Raw genomic sequence first — 25,945 nt, 5'->3', positions numbered from 1 at the left:
GAGACCCAGAATAGGATACGAGACCCTCACACTCTCCAAGCATCGAGGGGGCTTAGCCCTCCCAGACCTGGGAACATACCATAGAGCAGCTCCGCTTCGGGCCCTGGCCCCACACCTTAGGGAGGACCCCAATAAACAACGGGTTTTCCTTGAAAATTTCTACCTCACCGTGGGGGAATGGTTATGGGTCCCCCTGAAAAAACTACCCAAAAGAATCGGGGACCACCCCATCCTTGGAACTATGTGGAAAGCACTTACAGGAAAGGGAATTAGAGAAAAGGTGACCCTCGCCCCTGAGCCACATCTGGTCCACACCAGTTCTAGAGCAAATCCCAGGCCACGAACACTACCAGCCCTGGTTCGAGGCTGTTCTAGCCAGAGTCGGTCAGCTGGTGCGGGAGGACTCCTTCATTCCTATTCAGGAACTTGAGGAGGCCTTGGGAATTGGCACTCTCTCCCCGCTCTTATATCTACCCCTCATGGGTGTCCTAATGAAACCCAAACTAAAGCCCTGCATACAAAGAAAGCTCACCCCGGTCGAAAAAAATCCTAGACTCTCACGTAGAAATGAAAGGACTCTCCCTCCTCTACGGAGCCCTTATGATCCCCCGGGAGGGAACGACCAAAAGCCTCAGAAGGAAATGGGAGAGGGACCTGGGTTGTGGAGTGGGGGACGGGCTATGGGGACGTATTTGCAGCAGGGCGTTTAAGACATCCATCTCCTGCCAATATAAAACACATGCTGTCAAACTCCTTCATAGATGGCAGTACGACCCGATTACCCTCTCAAGGATGTTCACGGACATTGACCCAGAGTGCTGGCACGGATGTGGGGAAAAAGCCGACTACTGGCAAATGTGGTCGTGCACGAAGGTTCAAGCCTTCTGGTCTGAGGTCCTGAGCTGGTTAAGGGAGGCGGGAGAGGGGGTTTACCCACAAGATCCTATCTTGATAATGTTTGGCCTTCAGCTAAGGGATGAACGTTGGGAGAAACTTCCTGACCTGACGCACTCGTTACTCCTAGCAGCTCGAGCAGCTTGGGCTAGAACATGGAAAAGGACCGGCCTTCCCACGAAAAGTGAGTGGGTAGCTGTGGCTAAGTATATCTACTTCATGGAAAGACTCACAGCGGCTACGCAGGGCTCGAGCGCCCAGATAGAGATGGACTGGCTACAATTTATGGAGGCTTTCGGCCACACAGAGGAAACGCCCTGAGAATCATGGGGTCTCATGACCCGGCCCGAAACCATCCATAGCATGTAACACTATGCCTTAGTTTTGGAGGAGTCGGTTTAACCACGGACGGCCATTAGCCCGGTCGGAGTTGTTCTAGGAGAAGAGTTACGGACGATCCGTTCCGTGCCTTGAACTATGGGGTTTGGGGGGAGAGGTGGGGGCTTCAAGGGATGTATGGTTGGATTGTAAAGTTATGATGGGCATTTGCCCAAAAGTTGACACGCTGTAGAAGCCTCTTGTTACCATTAAATGCCAATAAAATTTGATTTAAAAAAAAAATATATAGCATTGAGCAAAAGCAATGAGCTAAATAGAGACTTAAGATTCTTAGTCATGTTGTAGTGAAAGGAATAGCAGCAATCACTCCTGAGGTCCAAACGATGACCCACAGAAGAACTGACTGGAACACCACTAGCCTTGGACAGCCCCGGATAGCACTATGGTAAGAGGAACTTTACGTCCAATGCAAATCCAAAGGGGGGTGGCGGGGTGGTTCAGGTGATAGGTGATCTCAGGCCCTAAACACTAGAAAGTTAAGAATGGTGCCTGGCAACATTTGATTGTTGCAGAAGACATGCCTCACCAACGTCATCATCGTCCAGGTCGTGGCTTCAAGGTCAATCACCACCGGTTTTCCCTAGGTTGCTGTGGAGTCCTATGATGGAATGAGATGGAATTCGGTCCCATGATGGATAGATGTGAGGAACCTTAGGGTAATCTCACACATACTCCCCTTGGATCCTCTTCTCATTTGGCCAAGGAAAGGCCATTGCTTTGCATCCTGACCCTGGGGTTGAGATGCGAGGGAGGATCACCTGGGTGGAAGGTCCTTGGGGATTGGGGAGAGGATCCCCGCAGTTGAGACATGGTATCCCCACTTTTCCGATGAGAACCAAGAGGCAACTGAGAGTAGTGAACACTAACACCTCACTTCACCTCTCTGGTACTGAAACGAGGAAGAGGCCTGGGAGGAGCTGTGAGGGTCATGTAAGGAAGGCATTGGAATCAAGGTAAGGCAGACTAAAGTGACCACAGTTCAAGAGTGTTTATTGAACTTTAACAAGGGTGTGATAAACGCCTATCTAATCCTAAATCTACAGATGGGAGCAAGCTACGACAATCAAATAATAATAATGCATTCCTAGAGGAGTCGCATCAAAATAAAAGGCCCCTTACCGTTGGATACACAGAGTGGGGTAATGGTCATGAAAAAGAAAGAAGTGTTCACAAAATGATGTCGGATTATCCAAGCCGTTGGCCTCCCTTCCCCACATTTACAGTCTGGGACAAGGGGGTTGACTAGAGCGCATTGCACTGGACACAGTCCCATTGCCAACTTCGGGGCCTTCTGTGCCCAAGTTTCTTAAATTATCAAAGTCTCTTGATTCAGAGGGCATGATGTACCGAAACAAACAAAAATTTCCTTTACAAGTATTCAAGTTGAGCTATTCACTCTTCACCCTGGATCCCCCTCAGATGGGCTCAGATACTCTTCTCCAGTACTTATAGAATATCTTTTCTCGGGTGACTCGCGGTTCACCCAGAATCTCCCTCAGCCGGGCTCAGATCCTTCCTTTTTACCCAATTAGTCTCCCTCAGCCAGGCACGGACCAATTGCAGTTTGTATTAGCTATGGAAGACTTTCGAATGTACACAGGGTTGATCTTGACCCGTTGCAGGACCACTTCGATTTCACAATTTTACACTCTCAGTTGGATACCTAATGAAGAAATTAGAATGAGCACCCACATGGTGCCAGACCACTCTGTATATGGTATCTATCTTGGCTTTAAAAGTTCAGTCACTTCTTGGATGTTCGCTCATCACATAGGCCTCACACTCAGTTCTTTGCAGATTTCTTCATAAAATGTTGCAACTTACAGCTTTGGTTCTAACACAGCGCGGTCTGCTATTGGTCTCCCCGACTCACTGACTACTGACTTTACTGGCACTGCTTTGTTGTAGCAGCCAAGGACACTACCACTGCAGAAACATGGCTACTCCCCGCCTTGGCTATCGATGCAAGAGGGCCCCAGGTACCTTTTGACACACAATGCACCTTTCTTTGGCTTTAATTCCTGGTCTTATGTTTCTTATTCTCGAGGGCTCATGAAAGTAGCGGTTCTTCTCCAAAAAGGTGAAGGGCACTTCCCTCCTTGCAACCCTCTCTGGTCTTGCCGTCTTTTTCCTCGTATTAAACTGCTATCTTAGAACTGATGCTGCTTCTTCGTGTGCTTTCGTGCTCTGCCTTTTATCCATATGGAGAAGTGTGATGGAAGTCACGTGTGTGTAATTATCAGTAATTGCCTGGCTCTGCCTTACCCTTTCGTTGGAACATGTCTTGTATATAGCTCGGGTGTTCGGTTTCCCTCAAAATGAGCTGTCCGTGAGAAAGTGTTTGTGTTGGGAAAGAGTTCCCAAGTATCCTACCTGGTAGGTTGTGGAAAATGTGTTACAGGAGGGGGGGATACCGCGTCTCACCATCCGGTGTTCTACTCCTCAAAGACCTCCCCATCCAGGTGATACTCCCGCACTGATCCACCCACAGAAACTGGATCCAAAAGTGGTGGCCGTTTCCTGGCCACCTGGATGACAGATCCCCAGGGACTAGCGGATGAGACACCTTCTGGTTTCTCACAGTCGGGCATGTCCTAATAACTTTGGTCAGGCAATTGAAACTGAGTGGTCACACCTGCAACCTGTTAAATGGGTGCAGGTATATAAACGAGAGGGATGCAGCAGAGCAAGGAAGCAGCTGGGCCGGAAAGCGCGGCCGTCCGAGGTGGAGCAGGCAACATATGGGCCGGTGAAAAGGACGCAGAGAGAAGGGAAGTCGAGAAGACGCCAAGGCCATTGCGGGCCGTGAGATGGTCTTGAGCTGAGCCAAGCCCATTGTTGTGTATTCCCGGTTGGGAGTGGAGAACACAGACGCCGCCGACTGCTGCAGGAAAGACTGAAGAGGTGAGCGCTGGCTGCCGCAGCTCCTCGGGAGTGAGAGAGGAGAGGAGGATAACCCAAGAGCAAAACCAGTGCACCCAGAGGAGCGGCTGCATACCGGTGAGTGTCAGGGAAGGTACACTCAGGCTGGGGCGCTCCAGGGGCATGGCGTGGGTGATGGTGAATGCTGAACGAACAGAAATGCACAATGGAGGGGTCTGGAGACCAAAAAGGGAATTATTGACTACCGAACAAATTTCTAAGCATGAGATAAGTTTTGAATAATGATGAATGGGCCAGAAGGCCAAAGATTAACTATTGTTTACCGAAAAAGCTGGCAAGCATATAGTAAGTTGGAATGCTGAACTGAAGAAAAGCTATGAGAATATTGCATGAATAAAACCAAACGTGATGCACATTTGCTAACGAGAGGAAATTAAAGAGACGGCATTTGCAAACAAAGTGAAAAGCGAGCAAAGTAAAACACTATTGGATAGTGTGAAAACACAGTGGTAATCAGGAGAAATTCCACAAAGGAAAGTGTGAGAGAGTCACATGTTGCTAAAGGCAAGAAGCCACTAAAGTGTACATGAAGAATAAGTGGACTTCTAACACAGAGGTAGCAAGGAAGCCTATGTTGTCAAGGAAGTCCTATGAGAACGTATAAACTGTTGTAAAGCACCAAGGGTCATCAGTTGCGTGACCTGTGATGGGTGGACCTTGTTATTCGACAACTGTGCCTAGACTGACGAATCCTTCCTTGGAGCAAACCAAGAGAAGTCAAGAGGCTGAGGCTTTTCGGCCTAAAAGTTGTTCAAGTGATAGAAAAGAGAAGGCAAACTAAACAAGTGGATTTGACTGTGCATTTGAAACCTTAAGAACTGTGTTGAACTTGGGAAATGGAACCCAAAGGCCATTTTTGTTGGACCTGTTTGAAGTTGTGGAAGGGGGCCAGGAGCAAACCTGGAGCTGGAAGAAGCTCAGAACTTTAGTTTGAACACTGTTTCTTTAGTTGCTGACATCCCTACACATTGTTTAGATTTATGTGTGAGAGCAAGTATAGGTTTTGGACAAAAACAGACTTTTATGCTAAACTTATTGACTCAGACTATCCTTAATTCATTTAGGTAGGGAAATCCCACCTTAGTATAGGGCAGGTTAAGCCTTACACCATCCTGACATTTGCGTTGATAAAAATATTTAAACTTTTAATCTGGTGTCTGTTTTGCTTCACAATGCCTTCACATAGGCCCTCATGGATAATTTCATGCATGCATATCTTGCACAAAGTCCTTGCAACGATGAACAGCTGGATCCAGGTTTTGCAGAGACAATGTAAGGATCAAACAACCGAAAACAGGTAATGTACTTCAGAAGGACAGATGACTGGTTAGTCCCTTCAGTCAGATAGGGGAAGGAACTTTGCAGAGGTCTTCTCTGTCGAATAGAAGGATGAGGTTTGTGACAGTGGTATTGGCTGAGCCAATGCTGGTTTCTACACAGTTATCTGGCGTGTCTCAGTTGTTGACTTCAGGTTTTCTCAGCTCTAGTGGTCATCTTCATATGTCCAAAATTCGAGGCTGGGAGTAACCCCCAGTCCTCCAATAAGTTCACTTGCAACATGCAAACTTGGAGGTAGCTGTCCAATAGTGACAGCCAGCCTCCCAGAACCTGCCCAGCAACACTCAAAGCCCTGGAGAAATGTGGATTGGTCGCAGACCACCCCCCTCCCCACTTCCTTCCAGCTTTAACACATGGGAGAGGATTTGTGGGCTTCTTACAAGAAGCCAACCAAGGTGCATGAAGAAAGGTGATCCTCCCCATCTGACAAGGTAGATGAGCAGCCAACAAAGGACAAACCTTCTAGAACAGGACTTCAAACATGTGGAAAAGCCATTTTGAGTAGATGGTCCTCTTAGGTGCATTATCGTGGCTAAAAAGGCAGTGTGTGATAATACACCCACAAAAAGGATACACATGTAATGACTGCCACCACCCTGTTCAGAGAATGCCTGGAAGGTAACAAAAATGCTACTTTAGGACAAAGGAAAAGGAACGCAAGGTGTCGACACAGCACTTGTCGTAAGATGGCATGTGCTGCAAAGGTAAAAACAAATATAACAAGAAATTGACTGCTCTTGCACTGATCGACCTATAGGCTACCCAGTGCACTAAAAATGACACTGTAAAAGGGAGCACACCCCATAGGCCTAGGAGATGGGGGAAGAGAGGGGGGGGGGGGGTACTGCCATAGTCAAATCATGGATGCCAAAACAAAAGTGGAGAGGTCTTCCCTCACTGGAACCTGAAAAAGAGGGTCCAGTTGCCCCAAAACAAAAGTAAATGCAGGAGGTGAGTGACATTAAAAATAAGTGTCTCACATTCAAAGTAAATGAAAAAAAATTGCATTGAGTCAAGCAGCAATGCAGGGAGACTCGGAACAAGAGAGGTTTAGATTTGAAAAAAGAAAATCTCAGCAACTCATTGAGGACCTTGAATGGAAAGACTTAGTCCATCCAGAAATGATTATATGAGCACACATCCTACACAATGGACCGCCACAATCCTACTAGCTAACTTTTAATAAACAGTGTACAGTCTGTGTAAAATAAGTCTCGAACCAACCATTTTAGAACCTTTTCTGTGAATGCCTGCAATTACCAGGAGAGGAGAGGTGGTCTAAAACTGTTGGTCTGGGTTTCCTAGATCTATATTACCTTCTTTCAGGAGGAAGACCTTCCATGTAATGGTGGCTTGCCCTATCGAGCAGGAATCTATTCAGTAATGATGGATGGAATGTTTTGAATTAATCTTAAACAATGTGCAAATGATACGCCTAGATATGGGCCCCTGAGCTTGCTGAGCTTAGAGATCCAAGCTACCACCTCACTGATAATGCCCCATAACGCCAAAACATGTCTAGGGTTGCGTGTGGTCTTGTGCAGAAGGGATTAAACCTAGCAGTTTGAGCTGGACTGCTTATTTTGTGGTTGGGACCAAGTCTGCTTTGCTTATGGTTTTTCCCATTGTGTAATGGCTCAGTGGGTTCAAAAATGATGATTTGCCACTGTCTTGATTTATTTCTTCCTTGGCCATAGCTCCTCAGTCGTGTATGAGTTTAGCCAACAAAAGTGACATATTTGCTATTTATTTCAAATAACGTGATGCTTTGAATAACTGTTTTTAAGACCTTGCAACTATGGAAGAAAGAATACAAACGCGCTACTATAAGAAGCTGACGGAGTTTGTTGCAGATATGACCAAAGTCTTTGATAACTGCCGATACTACAATTCTAATGACTCCACTTTTTACCAGTGCGCAGAACTTCTCGAAGCATTCTTTGTACAGAAATTGAAAGCATTTAAGGCAAGCAGGTAAGCAAGATTTGTTACACTTGAAAAATGTCATGGTTCACGCACTTAGTCTTGTAATGCTAGATGCCACAGTCGCATTAACTGCATTTTGTTTTGCTTGCAAGAAACGTCACTGAAAAGTACTCGAAATATAAATAACCGGCCTCATTTCAAATAATGGCAAACAAAACATATAATGTCAGCAATTCGCAAAATATTGCCCATACAAGAGAGCAAATTGTTTTGTGTGCATTCACAATATGTATCCCCTGATCCTTGCCTTTGCTGTAGCTGTTTCTTTTGGTCAAGCTTTAATACAAGAGAAGACTTGCTTTGAATATTTTAAGTTAGTGGGACTCTCCGTTTGCTGTAAATGGCTCACTAATAGACCGAACATTCAGGTCTTTGTTTGGCTAACATGCAACTGTCAGGTAGACCAATCACGCAATGTGCTCTAAACCCAATACATAGTTCTGCCCTGTGTGAGTGTCATACACTCAATAAATGCTCCACAATATTTGCTGCACATTTTCAGAATGGTTAAGTATATGATGATCCATGGAAGTGCAACAAATCAATTCTGTGATCAATTAATCAGTGATTGGTAATACAGCATTTGTTCTGCTTTACTAAACATGTATTCTTGTAGAACACTGAAACCTTTGCAGATCTATTCTTGTTGAATGTCATCAACTCCCAATTATGCACATTAAAACGAAGCGAAATCTCTATTGTAAAACTAAAGCTCTTATGAAGAGCAGGGCGAAGCTCATATTCCGACCAGTCCTTCACACTCCTCCACTTGGATGGGTTCTCTGTATGGTTCTACAAGGGCTTATGAGGTCCCCTTTTGAACCAATAGATAAAGCATCTCTTAAAGATCTCACTTATAAGGTTGCTTTCCTTGTAGCCATCAAGTCCGTCAGAAGAATTTGTAAAGTTCAGGCTTTATCAGTTACAGAACCGTAGTCACGAGTCATAAACATAAGGTATCCTAAGAACACATCCATGGTCCTCACCAAAATACATTTCAATATTCCATGTTAACCAAACTATTGAATTACCAGTTTTTTCCGAAACCTGCAAAGTAAGACAGAGCAAACTTTACACACTTGATGTAAGAAGAGCAGTCGTGTTCTAACTTGGCAAAACCAACGTAATTTGTAAGGCAAGCCAATTATTTGTCTCTTTTGCTACAGTCTGAGAAGGGGATTCAGTCACCAAACAAACTATCTCAAGATGGATTGTTAAATGCATACAATATTGCTACACAAGACATTCCCTTTCACCCCTGGAGCTCAGTCCACTCAACACATGCGCAACACTAGCTTTCCTTGCTAATCTGCTCTTGCAGGACATTTATAAAGCTGCTACCTGGAGCTTTATAAATTCACACAACATTATTGTGCAGACAGGCAAGTCAGAGCGGATTCACAAGTCTATTTTCTAGTGTCCCTTTAGCTCGCCCTCCACCTGTTGCTGATACTGCACGTTAGTCTTACTCCTACGTCCGTCCCCTTTCCTCCATACTGCATGGGTGTCCCTTGATATGAACTGGAGCCGGAACCTTTTTCACCAGAAAAATTCTTCTTCCCCTTTACATTTAGAGGAGTGTTGTGGCCCTGGGAGCATGCTCTTCCCCTGACTCCGCCCACCGTTGCCACTCCCCAGTCCTCTTTTCTGCATTGCCGGGAACAGACCGATTTCACCTGCGCTCCTGGGTTTGGTTTCGGCCTTGTAATTCCACACGCTCTTCCCCAGATGCTTCCCCGGTACTCGGTCATCTGGCACCACGCTCCACCCCAGCGCATGTCAACGTCATTGTGGTTCAGCAGGTGTCCAGCCTGCGAGGGGCTCTTCCCTACGTCCGACCCCCACGCTATTTGCCTCCACTGCCTTGGCCCTGAACACAGCTGGGAAGGTTGTACTACGTGTGGCGCGCTTACACTGCGCGCTCTGACGAACAGGTTAGCTTGGTGGAGGGAGCTCTATGAGAAGTCGCCTCCAGAGGACTTGAAGAACTTTGTCAGACACAAGTCAAGGCCCAAGATAGGGCCGCTTTTATCCATCGCACCCCTCAAGGGTGCCTCTTTTCCCAGGAAACGTCCGAGCAAGAGGGACCATTCAGGTTCTCACACAAGCACAGGTACTGAGGCTCATTCAGCTACCGGCTACCAGACCGAGGGGTTGTTGGATCCTTCCGGAGACAGTGCTGAGGGACCGCATGCTTCTCTTACCGGGTGTCCACCCAAGGGGCTACGCCCTATTACCGGGCAAAAGTCTGAGGGGCGCCTGTATGCAGCACTACCGGCAAAACAGCAGAGGGCTCTATGCGTACCAGGCCTCGTCCTGAGGTGCAGGGTAGGCCTCCAGCTCCACTGCCAAGAGTCCAGAAGGAGGCTGGGCCCAGCGAGGCAAGCACCACGACTCAGGCATGTGGCATGCAGCCCGACAAAATGGCCGGCCTGCCAGACAAAATGGCCGCTCGTCCGACACCACCCCTGTTTGAGGAGCAGGTAGGAGATCGATTGTCCAGGTGGGACTGGTCTTCGCCAGGTACGTGACCTACAGCTTATCCTTCAGTTTTGCGGGGCAGATCTACCCTGCAACCAGCAAGACAGAGTATGCACAGGCCCCGGCAGCCGCCCGCTACTCAATACCACATGCCACCCCACCAGCCTATGAGGACAGGTTTTCTTTTTTTTTAGAATTTCCTCACGCTTATGAGGTCCCCTCAGATGGGCGCTATCTTTTGGGATGTGATCAGGGACATGCTGCCTCCAGTCTCACCGCCAGCACCTATAGTCATTCCTCCTATGGCTCCAGCGCCACAGGCCCGCGCGCAGCCCCAGCTGTCCACGCCGGGTCCTTGGATTCCAGCTTCCCTGCCTCCTACAGTTCAGGCGGGTCCACACCAGCTTCCTCAGTGGCCTGCGGCTTCGGTCTCCACACCTCAGCCTTCGGCGCCCAGCACTCCTCCGGCGCCAGACCAGCCGGACACCCTGGTGGACACCAACGAGGACGACGACCCCGACATGCATCTTCAGTCAAGGCCTTCCATGAATGACTTGCAGGTTTGGCTGACTACTTTTGGCTTCCACAACCCGAGGTTGAGCATCCTGAGGCAGGGGTCCAGGCTGAGGTCCTCACACTATGCCCCACGGCCAGAACAGGGATCCCGATCCAAAAGGAGGTAGTTGCCCTGGCCAAAAAGGGATGGCTTAAACCCCATTTGGCACAGCCTACCAATCGACACCAAATACAGGCAATTAGAGGGGGATCCACTCTTGCTGTCGGTACACTCTCAGCCACACTCTTCGAGGATTGCCGCGGGCTCACTCTACTCCAAGCTTCGGTCGTCCTCGACGACCTCGTCTTCAGCGCTTCTAGGCAAGGCGGAGAACATCTTGGCGGCTTATGGAAAGGTTTATTCCAACGCCTCACTGCACCTTTGTCAGTCTAATGTAGATGCCATGCTCAAAGCCGTTAATCAGAGAAATAGCCGACTTCCTTCCAGAACTTCTGGTGCACAGTCAGGCACGTTTCAAGGCGGGGCTTGCAGAAGCTAAAATGGTGGCTCAGGACATTATGGAGTCCACTGTTGCGCATATAAACACCTCAGGCCGTGCCATCTGCGTCGCCACGGGAATGAGAAGGATGACCTGGCTACGGGTGACCAAGTTCAACCCAGACGTCCTGGTACGCATATTGGGCCTTCCATTCGAGGAAGGTAACCTTTTTCATTCCACCACCGATGAGGAGCTTGATAAGAAGAAAAACAGTTCCCAGACTGCTAATTCCTTATCTATCGTCACGAAGTCCATGCCCAAGATGTACATCCAGAAGCATCAGCGTTCTGACCAGGGGCGGGCCATTTGGTGGGTTCTGGGGCTTCCAGGAACGAAGGTCCAGGCAGCCAGACCATTCTCAGCGTCGGCACCGCAGCAAACACAGGACGGGAACCAAGGGATTCTTTCAGTCCCCCTCCTCAGCCCCATCCTCAGAGGGGAAGAGGGCATGACATTCTCCTCCAGCTCCACGTGTCTCCTGTGGGGGGCAGGCTTACCCTTTACGCATATCATATGTGCGCAAGGTTTGTGGACCCTTGTATTCTCTCTGTAGTGTCCACGGGTTACCGCCTACCGGTTCCTCCCTCTCATCTCTCCTTCCCTCCACTCCCAGAGATTGGGACAACAACTCTGTTGGCAGAAAATCGATTGCTCTTACAGAGCCAGGCAGTGGACGTAGTCCCAGCCTCCCAACAGGGCATGGGCTTCTACTCCAGGTTTTTCGCCATACACAAGAAGGACCAGGCTGGCCTGAGTTTTTTTTTGGACCTTTCCACCCTGCACTTTTCCCTTCCTCTTCAAAAATTCAAGATGGTTACGCCAGCACTTTTGCAGAGACACTGTGCAGGGGAGACTGGATGTGCTCCCTAGATCTGAAGGATGCGTTACCTACACATCCCGATTTGGCAGCCTCTTCTGTCCTTCCTGAGGTTCATGATCATGGGCTTCCATTTCCAATACAAGGTTCTACCCTTTGGCCTCATCTCAACCCCCAGGGCCTTTACCAAGCTGATGAATGCAGTGCCATCCCTCCTTAGGGTTCAAGGCCACCATGTCTACCCGTACCTAGACGACTGGCTTGTCAGGGCGAGATCCCTGGTGGCGGTCGATCACACCTCCCCCGCCCTCATGAATATGCTACACTAATTGGAATTTTCTATCAATCTCAAGAATTCACAACTGCAGCCGACAGTCTTACATTCCTGAGCCTCATCTGGGACACAAACTCTGAGAGTGTTTCCTCGGAGGACAAGATCACAGCCATCAAGAAGGCCACTGGTCCTTTTCTGAGCCGGACGGTGACCTCGGCAGGGTGGTACCAGCACCTCTTGGGTATCATCGCAGCATGTTTACTAGCAGTGCCTTACACAAGGCTAAGCATTAGAAGATTACAGCTGCACTTCACTCATGGAGTCAGGAGCGGGGTTCCAAAGTGGAGCTTGTCAGCATCCCCCCCCTTTCTCCACCAGGACTTCGTCTGGTGGAGCACAGACTGCAACTTGAGGATAGGCAGGCCCTTCCGACAGTCGGCACCACAGCTTACCATCACCACGGATTCCTCCTTGGAAGGCTGGGGGGGCTACCGTGGACAACCACCTCGTCCATGGAGTCTGGTCCCTCCAGGAACAGAAGACACATCAGTTGGCTAGAGGTGAAGGTGATCTGGCTCGCTCTCAAAGCCTTCCTGCCACTTATCAGTGGCAAGATGATCCTCATTCAAACGGCCAATTCCACCAGCATGTATTACATCAACAAGCAGAGTGGCACCATGTCTCCTCCCCTATGCAACCTGGCAGTCAGCGTTTGGGAATGGGCTCTGCATAACAACATTCACTTGAGCGCAATCCACCTCCTGGGGGAGTCCAACCTGGAGGCGGACAGACTCAACCAATTGGGTGCGGACAATTACGAATGGCAATTGAAAAATCAAGTCCTTCAGGGGATCTTCAGAAGATGGGGGCAGCCCCAGGTTGATGTTTTCGCCACCTCGCACAGCAGGAAGTGCCCTGAGTTCTCGTCCTGGCAGGGACAGGGCCCAGGCTCCCTGTACGATGCCTTACAGTTATAGTGGAACAGCATGAATGCATATGCATTTCCTCCCACTCCCCTGGTCCACAGGGTAATCTGCAAGATAAGGGATTCTCGACACCGCAACATCATTCTGATGGCTCCGTGGTGGCCTGCAAGACCATGGTTCTCGGAACTGCTCAGCCTCTCGGACCAGCCTCCAATTCACCTTCTGTTGGGCCCAGCCGATCTTCTATCACAGCAGGGAGGCAGGGTCATCCGCCCCACAGAGGTTAGCCCTCGCAGGGTGGTTCCTGAGCAGGTCACACTAAAGCATCTGCATCTGTTGCAGGCTAACCTAGACAGCATACAGGGTGCTAGGAGCAATGCTACTAGTAGCCAGTTCAAGAGTAAATGGACTAAGTTTTGCCACTGGGCTAAATCAAAGGTAGTTGATCCTCTTGCACGTTGGACGATGTGCTATCCTTCTCTGCACACCTCGCACACTCGGGGGTGCAAATAGACACATGCTGCACATATCTGGTGCCCATCAGAGCCTACTGGAGCTTGGACGAGGACGGTTTCTCATTCTCCAACCCGGTGGCTAAAAGTCATCTGGCGGGGCTTACCAGGCTCTACCCACCTATCTAGAAGCCAAACCTCTTGTGGGACCTCAACGTAGTGTTGGGCGCCATGGCACACAAACCTTTTGAGCCAATGGCATCCGTGGACATCAGGCTAGTCACCATTAAGACATCCCTCTTGGTGGGTCTTGCGTCTGCACGCAAGGTCAGTGAAATCCAAGCACTAGTGGCTTCAGAATCTTACACTATCTTTCATAGAGACAAGGTGGTCCTTAGAATGCATCCCGCATTCTTGCCTAAAGTAGTCTCTTGGTTTCACCTAAATGAGGAGATAGTGTTACGTATCTTCGTCGCGGACCCTAAGGCCGATGCTCAGAGGGTCTTGCACTGTTTAGATGTCGGACGTACTCTGAAATTCTATCTGGACAGGACCAAGAGCTCCTGCAAATCTGAGGCTCTCTTTGTCACATTCGGGGGGTCAAGTCCACGATATCAGGCTTCCAAGGCCTCTATCGCAAGGTGGATGGTTTCGTCCATCAAGGAGGCCTATGAGGGACCGCACAAACCTCTTCTGGCTAACATGCATGCCCATGCTATCGGAGCCAAGACCACGGCAGTCGTATTCCAGAGGCACGTTCCGTGGCAGGTCATCAGCAGGGCGGCCACGTGGGCCACTCCTTCGGTCTTCTGCAAGCACTAGTGTTTGGAAGCGGGCTCCAGATCAGCCGCAGCATTTGGGCAGGGATTATTAAGGAACTTGTTTTCTTAAGTAGGGTCACCTCTCCACCCTGGGGCTAAATTCAGTTGTAATCTCCCATATAGTATGGAGGAAAGGGGACGGGACAGGACGTAGGAGAATTATAAGTTACTCACTGTAGTGACTAACATACTCTTAGTCCACCTAGTAGCCAGCGCTGGAAGGTCACCTCCAGTTGCAAGCCACAACATCAAGGCATTGCGACTTAACTCAAATGTGAGCCTTTTCCTCCAGGTTATTGTCCTGCGAGCCTTGCAAAATGTCTGGCTTGGGTTGATTAAGCTAATGTATTAAGTGATACTGTCCCTATAAGAGAAATGCAATTTCCTGGAGAAAAAGGTTTGCATTTGGGGTAATTTGCATAGCCACAATGCCTTGCTGATGATGCTCAGAATTGGAGGTGAGAGAGAAAGAGAGATATAATAATCTAAGTTCCCGTCCTCTTTCCTCCATACTGCAAGGGCGTCCCTTCCAAGGGACGGGAGACAGAACATTTTTCACCAGAAAAAAACCTTATTCCCCTTTAAATTTAGCGGCGCGTTGGGGTGCGGCCCTGGGAGCATGTGCTTCCCGGACTCCACCCTCCAGCGCCACACCTCAGTCCCCATTTCCACATAGACTGGACCTGGCCGAATTCACCAGCGCTTCTGGGTTTGGCTTCGGCCATCTAATTCCACGCGCGGGTGGTACTTCTCTTCTGTCTTTTTTGTCTTTTCATCATTCAGGTACCCTGTCCTCAGGCGTCATGCTCCTCCCCGGTGAATCCTGACTTCTACAGGGTTCAGCAGGTGTCGATCCTGCAACGGGCTCTTCCTGACTAAAGACCCCCACGCCCTCTGCCTACGGTGCCTTGGCCCAGACCATTGCTGGCAAGCTTGTACCGCATGCGACGCACTTTCCTCGAGGTCTCTGAAAAACAGACTAGCCAGGTGGAGGGAGCTCTAGCGGAGATCGCATCTAAAGGACCTAAAGGACTTTGTCTATCATCGATCCAGGCCCAAGGTAGGGCTGCTCTTTTCCAGTGCACCCCGCAAGGGAGACGCTGTCATGATGCCTATCCCCGGGGACCCAGACCAGGTCCAGCAATCCCGGAAGCAGGGATCAAGTTATTTTGGGCAAGCCCAAAAACCCCTGCTAGTGGCTGTTTGGGTGCGGTCCTGGCGCCTATGGCGCCAGGCTCATATGGAGAGTCAGTCTAGGCGCCAGGCTCATAGAGGAGAACTTACCTGATGCAGAACATTCTGCAAGAGCTCCAAGCCAAATGAGGCTTGGAGGGACTGTTTTATCTAGGGACTATTTTTTTTTTACTCGGGCGGGGCTGGGGAGGAATACTCACCTGGGACTACTTTGGAGGCTATTTAAACCACGCCCAAAGAGCAGCACACGCTTCGTGTTATTCTGCATCCAGCAGCGTAACGCTCACTGTGCCTGCAAGTCTGCATCCAGTCTTCTGCCACGTCCGCCTCGAGTTTGGAGCTCCTAGAAAAAAGGGAGAAAGAAGGAGAAAAGGTTAGGACAAGAGCAATACCTTTGATCCTTACCTGAATTCCCGATCCATCGCGCTTGGAGCTGGAAGAAAGAAGTTATTTTATGCGCGTCGCCTCGCCTGCTGCAGCGCCGCGCTGAACTCGCCGGCCTTCGCAGCATCTTCACATTCCACCGCATCCTCCTGCATGTTCCCGCCGCATTCCGGCACCTAAGGAGTAGACAAGAACAGCAAGGTGAGCCAAGGGAATACACAGAGGAAGATTAGTAACCCCCCCCCATAGACTTACCTGATTTTACCACCCGGGGTACTATTCTTCTTCATGGGTCGGCGCAGCTTCCACTGCATCTTCGCCGAACCCCGGCCCCTAAGGGGAAACAAAAGGACAGCAAGGTGAAAGAAAGGGACTATCAAGGGGAACCCTCCTCACCACATTAGACTTACCTGATTTTACCGCCTGAGGTATTATTCCCAGAGACTTCATACTTTCTCTCAGTGCTTGAATAAGGGAGAAAGCAACAGGTTACATATTGACATTATTTATCGAACTGTGTTGGAAATACAAATCCTTACCAGAATATTACCGGTTGCCACGAGGAACTCTTCACTAGGGTCAAGCTGCAATCTGCAAGGAATCGAACAAGAGTGAAAGTCAGGCATTTGAACTCTTACGAACTACATACTTTTCGGAGTCAATATTGTTCTGGAACTCGCCAATTCCTTCGAGCCAGTGAAGCAACTGGTTATCAGCGCGCCCCTGCGCTCAATGCAGGATGGAGAGCTCATCTTTTCAAACCATCAGCTGAGACTATGAGAGGGGACATCAAAGGTGATCCGTGGGGAGAACAGCGGGGGTGGGGGGATTTGCACTCGACTCCACGGGTGGTTAATTCCCTTTCTCCATTTGCAGAAGAATATTCCTACGAGCCAAGCAAACGAAGCTGGGTGGGCCAGTCCAGTCCGTCATCTCGGCCCTACGCCTCACATTGGTGGAGACCGCAGGTGTCCAGTTCAGATCGACGCCTCTGTGGGAGCCAGGTGAGAGTAATAGACGCCTTCCCAAGGATGCGCAGGAGTGACCGCCCAGATCCTGGTACCAGCACAAGTACCGAGGGTGAATCGGCTACCGGCCGACCGTCCGAGGGGGCAGTAGATCCTCCCGGTGACAGTGCTGACAGACTGGAAGGTTCTTTTACTGGGTCTTCACCCGAGGTGCAACATGTCAGGGGGGGCGCCTATACGCAGTTCTACCAGCAGATCTACTGAGGGCAAAACGCGTACTGAGCCTCGGCCTGAGGAGCAGGGTAGGCCCCTTGATCCACACTCAAGAGTCCTGGACGGGGCGGGGCCCAGCGAGCCGAGCAACACGATGCAGGCACATGGAATGCAGCTCGACAAAATGGCCACTGTGCCAGAAAATCCAGACATCCGGCCAACGCCACTCCAGGGAAGGCAGCAGGTGGAGAATCGTGTGTCAAGGTGGGACTGGTATCAACCAGCTATGTTGCCTACAGCTTACCCTTCTTTTGCGTAAGGCAGGTTCCCACTGCGTCCATATGGGCAGGGAACGCAATGGCTCCTGGAGCCCCTCGCTACCCCATCAATATCGCCTGCCACCACTCTGGCCTGCGAGGACAGGTTCTTTGAATTGGTTCCTCTGGCTCATGAAATCTCCTCGGATGGGGGACATCCTCTGGGACGCCATCAGGGACGTGCTCCCGCCAATGGCTCTGGCGCTACAGGCTACGGTACTGATGCCCCTGTTCAGCCTCCTGTCCAGGCGATTCCACAACAGCCTCTGCCTCATCCTCCGGCTCCAGTCTCCACACCGCAGCCCCCAGCTCCCAACTCCCCTCCTCCAGTCCCTGACCAACAGGACCCTCAGGCGGACACAGATAAGGAGGAGGACCCAGACACGGCATCTTCAGCCAAGGCCTTCCACGAACGTCTGGCAGGGTTGGGAGAGTACTTGGGCCTTCCTCAACCTGAGGTCAAGCAACCAGCAGAGGGGGGTCCTCGCGAAAGTCCTCATGCTACTTCCTGTGACCAGAACGGGGATCCCGATGCAGAAGGACGTAGTTACCTTGGCCAAGAAGAGTTGGCTCAAGCCCCATTCAGTACAGCCAGTTAATTGGCCAAGAAGGGTTGGCTCAAGCCCCACTCAGTACAGCCAGTTAATAAACACCTGGGCGCCAAGTACAGGCAGATGGAGGGGGATACACTCTTGCTATCGGCCCATCCTCAGCTACACTCTTCAGTGATCGCTGCGGCATCACTATACTCCAAGCATCAGTCGTCCTCTGCGGTGCTGCTAGGCAAGGAGAAGATCTTGGAGGCGTACAGGAAGAAGCTGTATTCCAACACGTCCTTGCACCTTCGTCAAGCCAACACGGATGCCATGCAGATTGCAGATTTCCTCCCAGAGCTTCCGTCACAGACCCAATCACATTTCAAGGCGGGATTGACAGAGGCCAAGATGGTGGCGCAGGACATCATGAGTCCACCGTGGCCCACATTGACACCTCTGACCGTGCCATCTGCATTGCCACGGACATGAGAAGAACGGCATGGCTCTGTGTTACAAAATTCAACCCGGATGTCCAGGAACACATCTTAGATCTTCCGTTTGAAGGGGGTGACCTCTTCCACTCCACAACGGACGAGGAGCTGGACAAAAAGAAAATCGGCTTACAAACAGCCAAGCTTTAATCCATCCTGACAAAGAACATGCCCAAAACTTACACCCAGTCCCAGCAGTGCTTGGACAGGGAGCGTACATACGGAGGGTTCTGCGTCTTCCAAGACCTGACCGTTCACCCACTCAACATAGGCGCAAACAACAAGGGGGGGGAGCTGGGATTAAGGGCTTTTTCCAGTCTCCATCCTCTGCAACAGCCTCAGAGGGAAAGAAGACATGACACGCCCCTTCGGGTCCACGTGTCTCCAGTGGGGGGGGGGGGCAGGGGGCAGGCTTGTACTCATGCACATTTTTGGTGCCAGAATTTCGCTGACCCCTGGATCCTCTCTGTAGTCTCCACGGGGTACCGCCTCCCTATCCCAGCCTCTCCTCCCTCCTCCCGTCCACTCCCACAGGTTGGAACAGCAACTCTTTTGGAGGAGATCCGGTCGCTCATCGAGAGCCAGGCAGTGGAGAAAGTCTCAGCCTCCCAGCAAGACTTTGGCTTTTACTCCAGGATGTTCGCCATTCAGAAGAACCACCAGGCGGGCCTGAGAGTTGTGCTGGACCTTTCCACGCTCAACCTCTCCCTACCTCTACAAAATTCTAGATGCTTACGCCAGCTTTGATAGCGGAGACATTGCAAAAGGGAGACTTGATGTGCTCCCTGGATCTGAAGGGCACGTACCTACATGTCCCGATCTGGCAGCCTCATCATTCTTTTCTACGGTTCAGGATCATGGGCTACCACTTCCATTACAAGGTGCTTCCTTTTGGCCTCAGCTCGGCCCTCAGTGTCTTTACCAGGTTGATGAACACAGTGGCGGCCCTCCTCAGGTCGCAGGGCCACCACATCTACCCGTACCTCGACGACTGGCTCGTCAGGGCGACATCTCCGGAAGCAGTGCACCATACTTCCCACGCTCTTATGAACACACTGCACAAGCTGGGTTTTTCACTCAACTTCAAGAAGTCACAGCTGCAGCCCACGCAGAGACGGACCTTCTTGGTTCTCATTTGGGACACGTGCTCCGAGAGAGTTCCCTGGGAGGACAAGATCACGGCCCTCAAGAGGGCCTCCGCGCACTTCCTCAGCAGAGAAGTGACTTCGGTCTGGTGGTACCAACAACTACTGGGTCACATGGCAGCAGTCCTCTTGGCCGTCCCCTACACGAGAATCCGGATGAGGAGGATGCAGCTGCACTTTGCAGCCTCTTGGAACCAAGAGCGATGCTCTCAGTCAGAGATGATCAATGTTCCTGCATCACTTCGCCCGGACCTCACATGGTGGTCCAGGGACTGCAACCTTCGGCTGGGAAGCCTTTCCGGCAACCTACCCTGCAGGACACCATCACCATGGACTCCTCTGTCGAGGGATGGGGCCCACCCTGGACAACACTGCATCCATGGCACCTAGACGCGGCAGGAGTACCACATCAATTTGTTGGAACTGAAGGCGATCTGGCTGGTGCTCAGAGCCTTCCTTCCTGTTATCGAGGGCAAAGTCGTCCTCATTCAGACAGACAACTCGACCAGCATTTTCTATGTCAACAATCAGGGAGGTACCAGATCCCCCCCCCCCCAGCCCCCACTGTGCAGGCTCACAGTCAGCATGTGGGAATGGGCCCGGGAGAACATTTACCTCACGGCTGTCCACCTGCCGGGGGAATCCAACCTGGAGACAGATAGGCTCAGCAGATTGGGTGCAGACGACTACGAGTGGCAGTTGAACGACCTAGTACTGCAGGAAATCTTCTACAAGTAGGAACACCCCCAGGTGGACCTATTTGCCTCCTGAGACAACAGGAAGTGCCAACTGTTTGCTTCCTGGCAGGGTCAGGACCTGGGCTCCCTGGGCGATGCATTCCAGATTCAGTGGGACGGATTGACAGCATACGCCTTCCTGCCCACACCACTGATGCACAGGGTGATATGCAAGATCAAGGAATCTCGCCACCTCAGCATCATTCTAATAGCACTGTGGTGGCCGGCCAGGACTCGGTTCTCAGAGCAGTTCAGCCTCTCGGAGAGGCCACCCATTTGCCTCCCAACGGGCCCAGCACATCATCTGCCGCAACAGGGGGGCAGGGTCATACACCCGCGCCACAGAAACTAACCCTCACAGCATGGTTCCTGAACGGGTCACGCTAGGTCACCTCAGCCTTTCCCAGGCTAACCTAGAGATCATACAGGGCGCCAGGAGCAAGTCTATTAGGGCCCAGTATAAGAGCAAGTGAACCAGGTTCTGCCACTGGGTGAACTCTAAGGGTATGAACCCCTTTGCATGTACTTTGGACAACTTGCTCTCCTTCTCTGCGCACCTCGCCCACTTAGGCGTGCAGGTGGACACTTGCTGCACTTACTTGGCAGCCATTGGGGCTTACAGAAACTCGTCGGAGAAGATTATTTTCTCTTCCAACCCGATTGTCAGGAAACATTTGACGGGACTCGCCAGACTCTATCCGCCCATCAAGAGGCCACACCCCGTGTGGGACCTCAACATAGTTCTGGGTGCCATGGCACACAAACCATTTGAACCAATCGCGGACATCAGGCTGGTCACCATTAAGACGCCCTTGCTAGTCGGCCTCACCTCGGCTCGCAGAATCTGCAAAATCAAGGCACTGGTCGCCTCAGCACCATATACTACCTTTCACAAGGATAAAGTAGTCCTGCGGACACACCCAACCTTCTTGCCCAAGATGCCTTCCGTATTCCATCTGAACGAAGAAATAGTGCTACCTACTTTTTTTGCTGAGCTCAAAGACGAGGCACAGAGAGTTCTGCACTGCCTTGATGTCTGGCGTGCCCTGAAATTCTACTTGGACTGGACCAAGGCCTTCCACAAGTCGGACGTACTTTTTGTCTCCTTTGGTGGATCAAGACAGGGGTATCAGGCCTCTAAGGCCTCTATAGCCCGTTGGATGGTCTCGGCCATCAAAGAAGCTTATGAGATACAGCACAGGCCGCTGCTGGCCAAGATGCATGGCCAAGTGGTCGGAGCCAAGGCAACGGCCATCTCTTTTCAGCTGCATGTCCCCTGACAAGTCCTAAGTAGGGCGGTTTTCAAACAAGCGGTTCTTAGAAACTTGTTTGCTTAAGGAGGGTTTCCTCTCCATCCTTGGGCTACACTCCGTTGTAATCGCCCATGCAGTATGGAGGAAAGGGGACGGGATGTAAGAGTAATTATAAGTTGGTGATTAACGTACTTTTAGTCCTTCGTCGCCTTTCCTCCATACGTCCCACCAGCCCCCCCACCCCCAATAAAACTGGTGTCATTCGGCAATGTTAAACTATTATCGACGGGTCTATGGGGACTGAGGTGTGGCGCCGGAGGGCGGAGTCAGGGCAGCGCATGCTCCCCAGGCTGCACCCCTGCGCGCCTCTAAATTTAAAGGGGAAGGTGTTTTTTTATGGTGAACAAGGTTCTGTCTTCCGTCCCTTGGAAGGGACGCCGATGCAGTATGGAGGAAAGGGGGCTAAGGACTACGAGTATGTTAGTCACTACGGTGAGTAACTTATAATTATTACACAACAGCAACACTTTAACCTCCAACATAGTTTAAAGCAATTCAACAATTCTCTGCACAGCTGTAATATTAAAGTGACTTGAGAAATACATTAAAACACAATGGAACGCCCTGCCTTATAATTCTAAGGCAGGCACCTAACAGGTAAGTCAACTGTTCAGTGTTCAAAACTGTCAATGTTCAGGTGAGTAACTGGTTGAGTAAGTAATAGAAACGTCTTTTAAAAGCATCTCTTGCAGAAACCGGGCGAGGAGGCAAAATGAGCTTCTCCAGGATTGGATCTTTCATGAATTCACATGCTCTTGAATATTCCCAGTCACCTGGCTGGGAATCCACAGTAACCTTAAAGCAGTTTATCTTCACTTTAGTGCTCAGTTAGTCATTTTGGGTCATACTGACCAGAGCCAATTTGACTGGTCCCCTCAGCTTCCCCACTGGTTGCCATATTCATATGTTTTTGCTGCACGTCAAGTGTTGGGAGTCTTTGAGTTTTTCTCTGCTAGAAATTAGATGTTCTTTGTCTGTTGTTGGACGTTTTTTCAATCTAAATCTTTGGGTCTGGTTCCACTTCACTCCTCGCCCTACGGCAGTGTGTTTCGGGACATTCCACTGCCTCTGGAAATTCCATTTTCCGTTTGAGGCTTTCAGGAGTCTGTGGAGATGACTGACACAAGAAGGAAGGGCCTGTGCAAGGCCTGCTCGACATGTAACCTCAAGAACGTTTACATCGAGGACCTTCACGAACAGTGTCTTTACTGTCTTTACCTTGGCCAACTGTACCATCTGACAGTCTTTTTCATCCACGACCCATAAGGACCACCGCCGGAGGTAAATTGCATGTTTAGAGGAGGGTGCCGGGTGTTATAGAGATGTATCATTTTTGTGCTTCATTCCCTCTCCTAGTTTGATCCCCAGCACTTTTTGCTGGACTTCTAGACCTTTTTCTTTCTATCCTGAATGAGTGGCGCCTTTTTGCTCTCATTCATTCTTGTGGCCTGTCGTTTGGATCTCTATTCTTTATATTAACCTGTACTATGGGGTCTGTCTGCTCCAAAGCTCTTAAAGGCATCTGTTTTTTACTACTGCAGCACACTGCTCCTTATGGGCAGTATTGCTGGGGACCCTTAGGGTCCTCCTTTAATATTATTTTTCTATATCCTCAAGTAACTACAGTTCTTAAGGATAGAGGGATTGTGTCCTCCCATGTATAATATTTTCATTTCTAGCTTTAGCTGCTTCAGAATTCTTTTTCTCTCGGCAGAGGGTGCTGTGTATCGAGACAGTCGTCTCGATGTCCCTTGAGGGCTTCCATCTCGGGTGACGTAATTGTCAAGTACATATATCACGTGCCGTGCCCTGTTGGCTTCAGTTTCGTTTTTTCGCGTATGCAGTTGCTTCAAGATTAACGGCGTGCTTCAGTTTTCTTTGAAACCTTATCAAAAATGCCCTCGTCTTCTGCTCCGAATACTCTGAAGAGGGGCTTTGAAAAATGTCTAAAATGCAGCGCCAATATGTTGATCACAGACCTGCATAAGATATGCCTCTGGTGCCTGGGTGTCGAGCATGTAACCGACAACTGTCGATTCTATCAGTCGATGACAGGTACGGCCTTAAAAGAGCGCAAATCTGAATTTAAAGTGGGCAGGATTGTCCCCAAATCCCTGTCCACTCAGTCTAAATTTGGTTCATCCTACGAGTCGAGAGATTCCTCTCCTCACAAAAAAAGATCGAAGAAATTATCCGACTCGAGGCGCAGACACTCCTCGTCGTAGTTGAAAAAATTGAAGCGAAGACACAGATCACCACCTTCTACCTCGTCTTCCACAGAAAGGAGCATAGTCTGCCCAACTAAATCGTCCTCCAAAGAGGAGTGTAACTCTTTAGGAAGAACATGTGCAAAATTTCGAGGTTCAGGCACTGACCTTCTCGAAGCACAAAAAAAGTAGCCATGCCATGGTTGAAGACGAGCATGATGCCAAGGCAAAACCCCTGTGCGCCCTCGAGCCCGGGTCATAAGCCTCAGACTACTCGAGAGTCTTCAAGAAGTTGACGAGATGAGAAAACGCTTAAGAAGTCGAGTTGAGGGCAAAGTCCCTCGAAACACAAGACAAAAGTCAAACCATCGACGTCAACGCCATCGACGTTGATACAATAGAAAATACACTGATTGTACATTCTTCGCCATTCCATCAAAATAGCCAGGAAAAGGCTTTTAAACTTTTACATAAAAAGGATTTTTTTCAGGTCCTTCACTTCAACATATGAGGCTATGAAACATCTGATGAGACCGCTCCAACTGGTCTCCAATTGGATAGCCCTAGTATTCAGACAAAAACCAATATACCTAAATGCTTTATTTCAGAAGAAACCAGGGTTAGGGTACTACATGACACCCTGCAGACCGACAGTGGGGAGACCCCTCCCCAGAACTAAATTTTGGGAAGGCAGACACAGCTGATCATGCAGATGCATCCTACACGACCCTAATGACCAGAGTGGTGGAATTCCTGGGGTGGAATAGACCACTTCCTGCATTTGAACAGGACGACCTGACTGATATATTGTACAAGGGTCCTCAAAATGACTCTTTTCCCATTCCTTGTGGCACTGCAAAAAAGGGCTAATGCAAACTGCAGAATCCAGCCCTGCAGTAAACAAACATTTTACCAACAAATACAGGCCTTCCAGTAGCAATCCTTGCTACCTGTCAATTCATCCTACTCCAGAAAGCTTAGTAGTACAGGCAGCTACATCTGCCTCCAAGCAGGCGGAGTACCCAACCATACCCCCTGATGGGGATGAGAAACGCTGAGACTCTTGGGCAAAGAAAGTCTTTTCTGCTAGCAGAATGGCTTTAAAGTCTGCTAATTCCACATGTGCCCTGGCAAAGTTTACAATCACCTTGTGGGACTGCATAGCGATGGCAGCTAATCATATCCCTAAGGGTAAGGAAAGCGACAGTTTCGTGAACCTGATAAGAGATGGCAAAGAGGCCATGTGTGAGTGTCTACAATCAGGTCTGGACACTGCTGACCGCGTCAGCAGCGTCAAGGCGGCAAGCACTGTCATGCGCAGATTCGCGTGGTTGAGGAAGTCAGGTTTTGCACCTGGTGTACAATCCAGACTCCTCAACATGCCCTTTCAGAGCTCCCATTCATTTGGAAATCAGGCTGACGAAATCCTTGAAAAGCTGCAGACCTCAAAGGCAGCAGCCAAATCCTTAAGTGCTGCAGTCGGGCAGCCACAGCCTTTTCACCCCAACGGATTATCTTGGAGGGGTACGTCTTTTCGCTACTACTCCTCAGTTGGAAGAACGAGAGGACAGGGTGGTCAAAGAGGACAGAGAAGATTCCCTCTTGGTGGACAAGGGAGAGGTGCTAAGCCCGCCCAAGCAGCGGCATCTATACCATCAGCCGCTGCTTCAACTGCCTCAAAACCACTCTGAGGTCTTGACTCACGACACCCCGGTGGGAGGCAGACTGTCATAGCATCTGAAAGAATGCTGAGGTATTACTTTGGATGCATGGGCACTAGAAACAGTCACCCAGGCTTACTGCCTCCCCTTTATACAGAGACCTTGGTATCATCCACCAGGAAACCATTGGCTAAATATTCCAGATCCATTTCTATTGCAGGAAATATTGCCCCTGCTAGAGAAAGGTGCGATAGAACCACTACCTGTGATGGAGAGGAACGGGGTATGGTATTCTCCCTATTTCCTAATCCCCAAGAAGGAAGGAGGACTTGAGATACTTGAACAGGTGGTCAGTCAAAATCTCGAAAAAAAAAATCTCGAATAACAATAAGG

The 25,945-nt window shown here is 49.9% G+C and overlaps 1 protein-coding gene across 6 annotated transcripts in view; it reads left to right on the top strand.

The window, feature by feature from the left end:
• The window catches only part of BPTF (bromodomain PHD finger transcription factor), a 2,119,711-nt gene that overhangs the window by 2,075,724 nt on the left and 18,042 nt on the right, over positions 1 to 25,945 (top strand). For all 6 annotated transcript variants that reach the window (XM_069655028.1, XM_069655026.1, XM_069655024.1 and 3 more), the window contains one exon: positions 7,362 to 7,548. In XM_069655028.1, the coding sequence (XP_069511129.1) occupies positions 7,362 to 7,548 (187 nt within the window). The remainder of the gene's footprint in view (positions 1 to 7,361; positions 7,549 to 25,945) is intronic.

Source organism: Ambystoma mexicanum, chromosome 3q (assembly GCF_040938575.1).
Source record: "Ambystoma mexicanum isolate Mex_15411 chromosome 3q, UKY_AmexF1_1, whole genome shotgun sequence".
NCBI classification, from domain to species: Eukaryota; Metazoa; Chordata; class Amphibia; order Caudata; family Ambystomatidae; genus Ambystoma; species Ambystoma mexicanum.
This window is presented reverse-complemented; position numbering and strand designations above follow the sequence as displayed.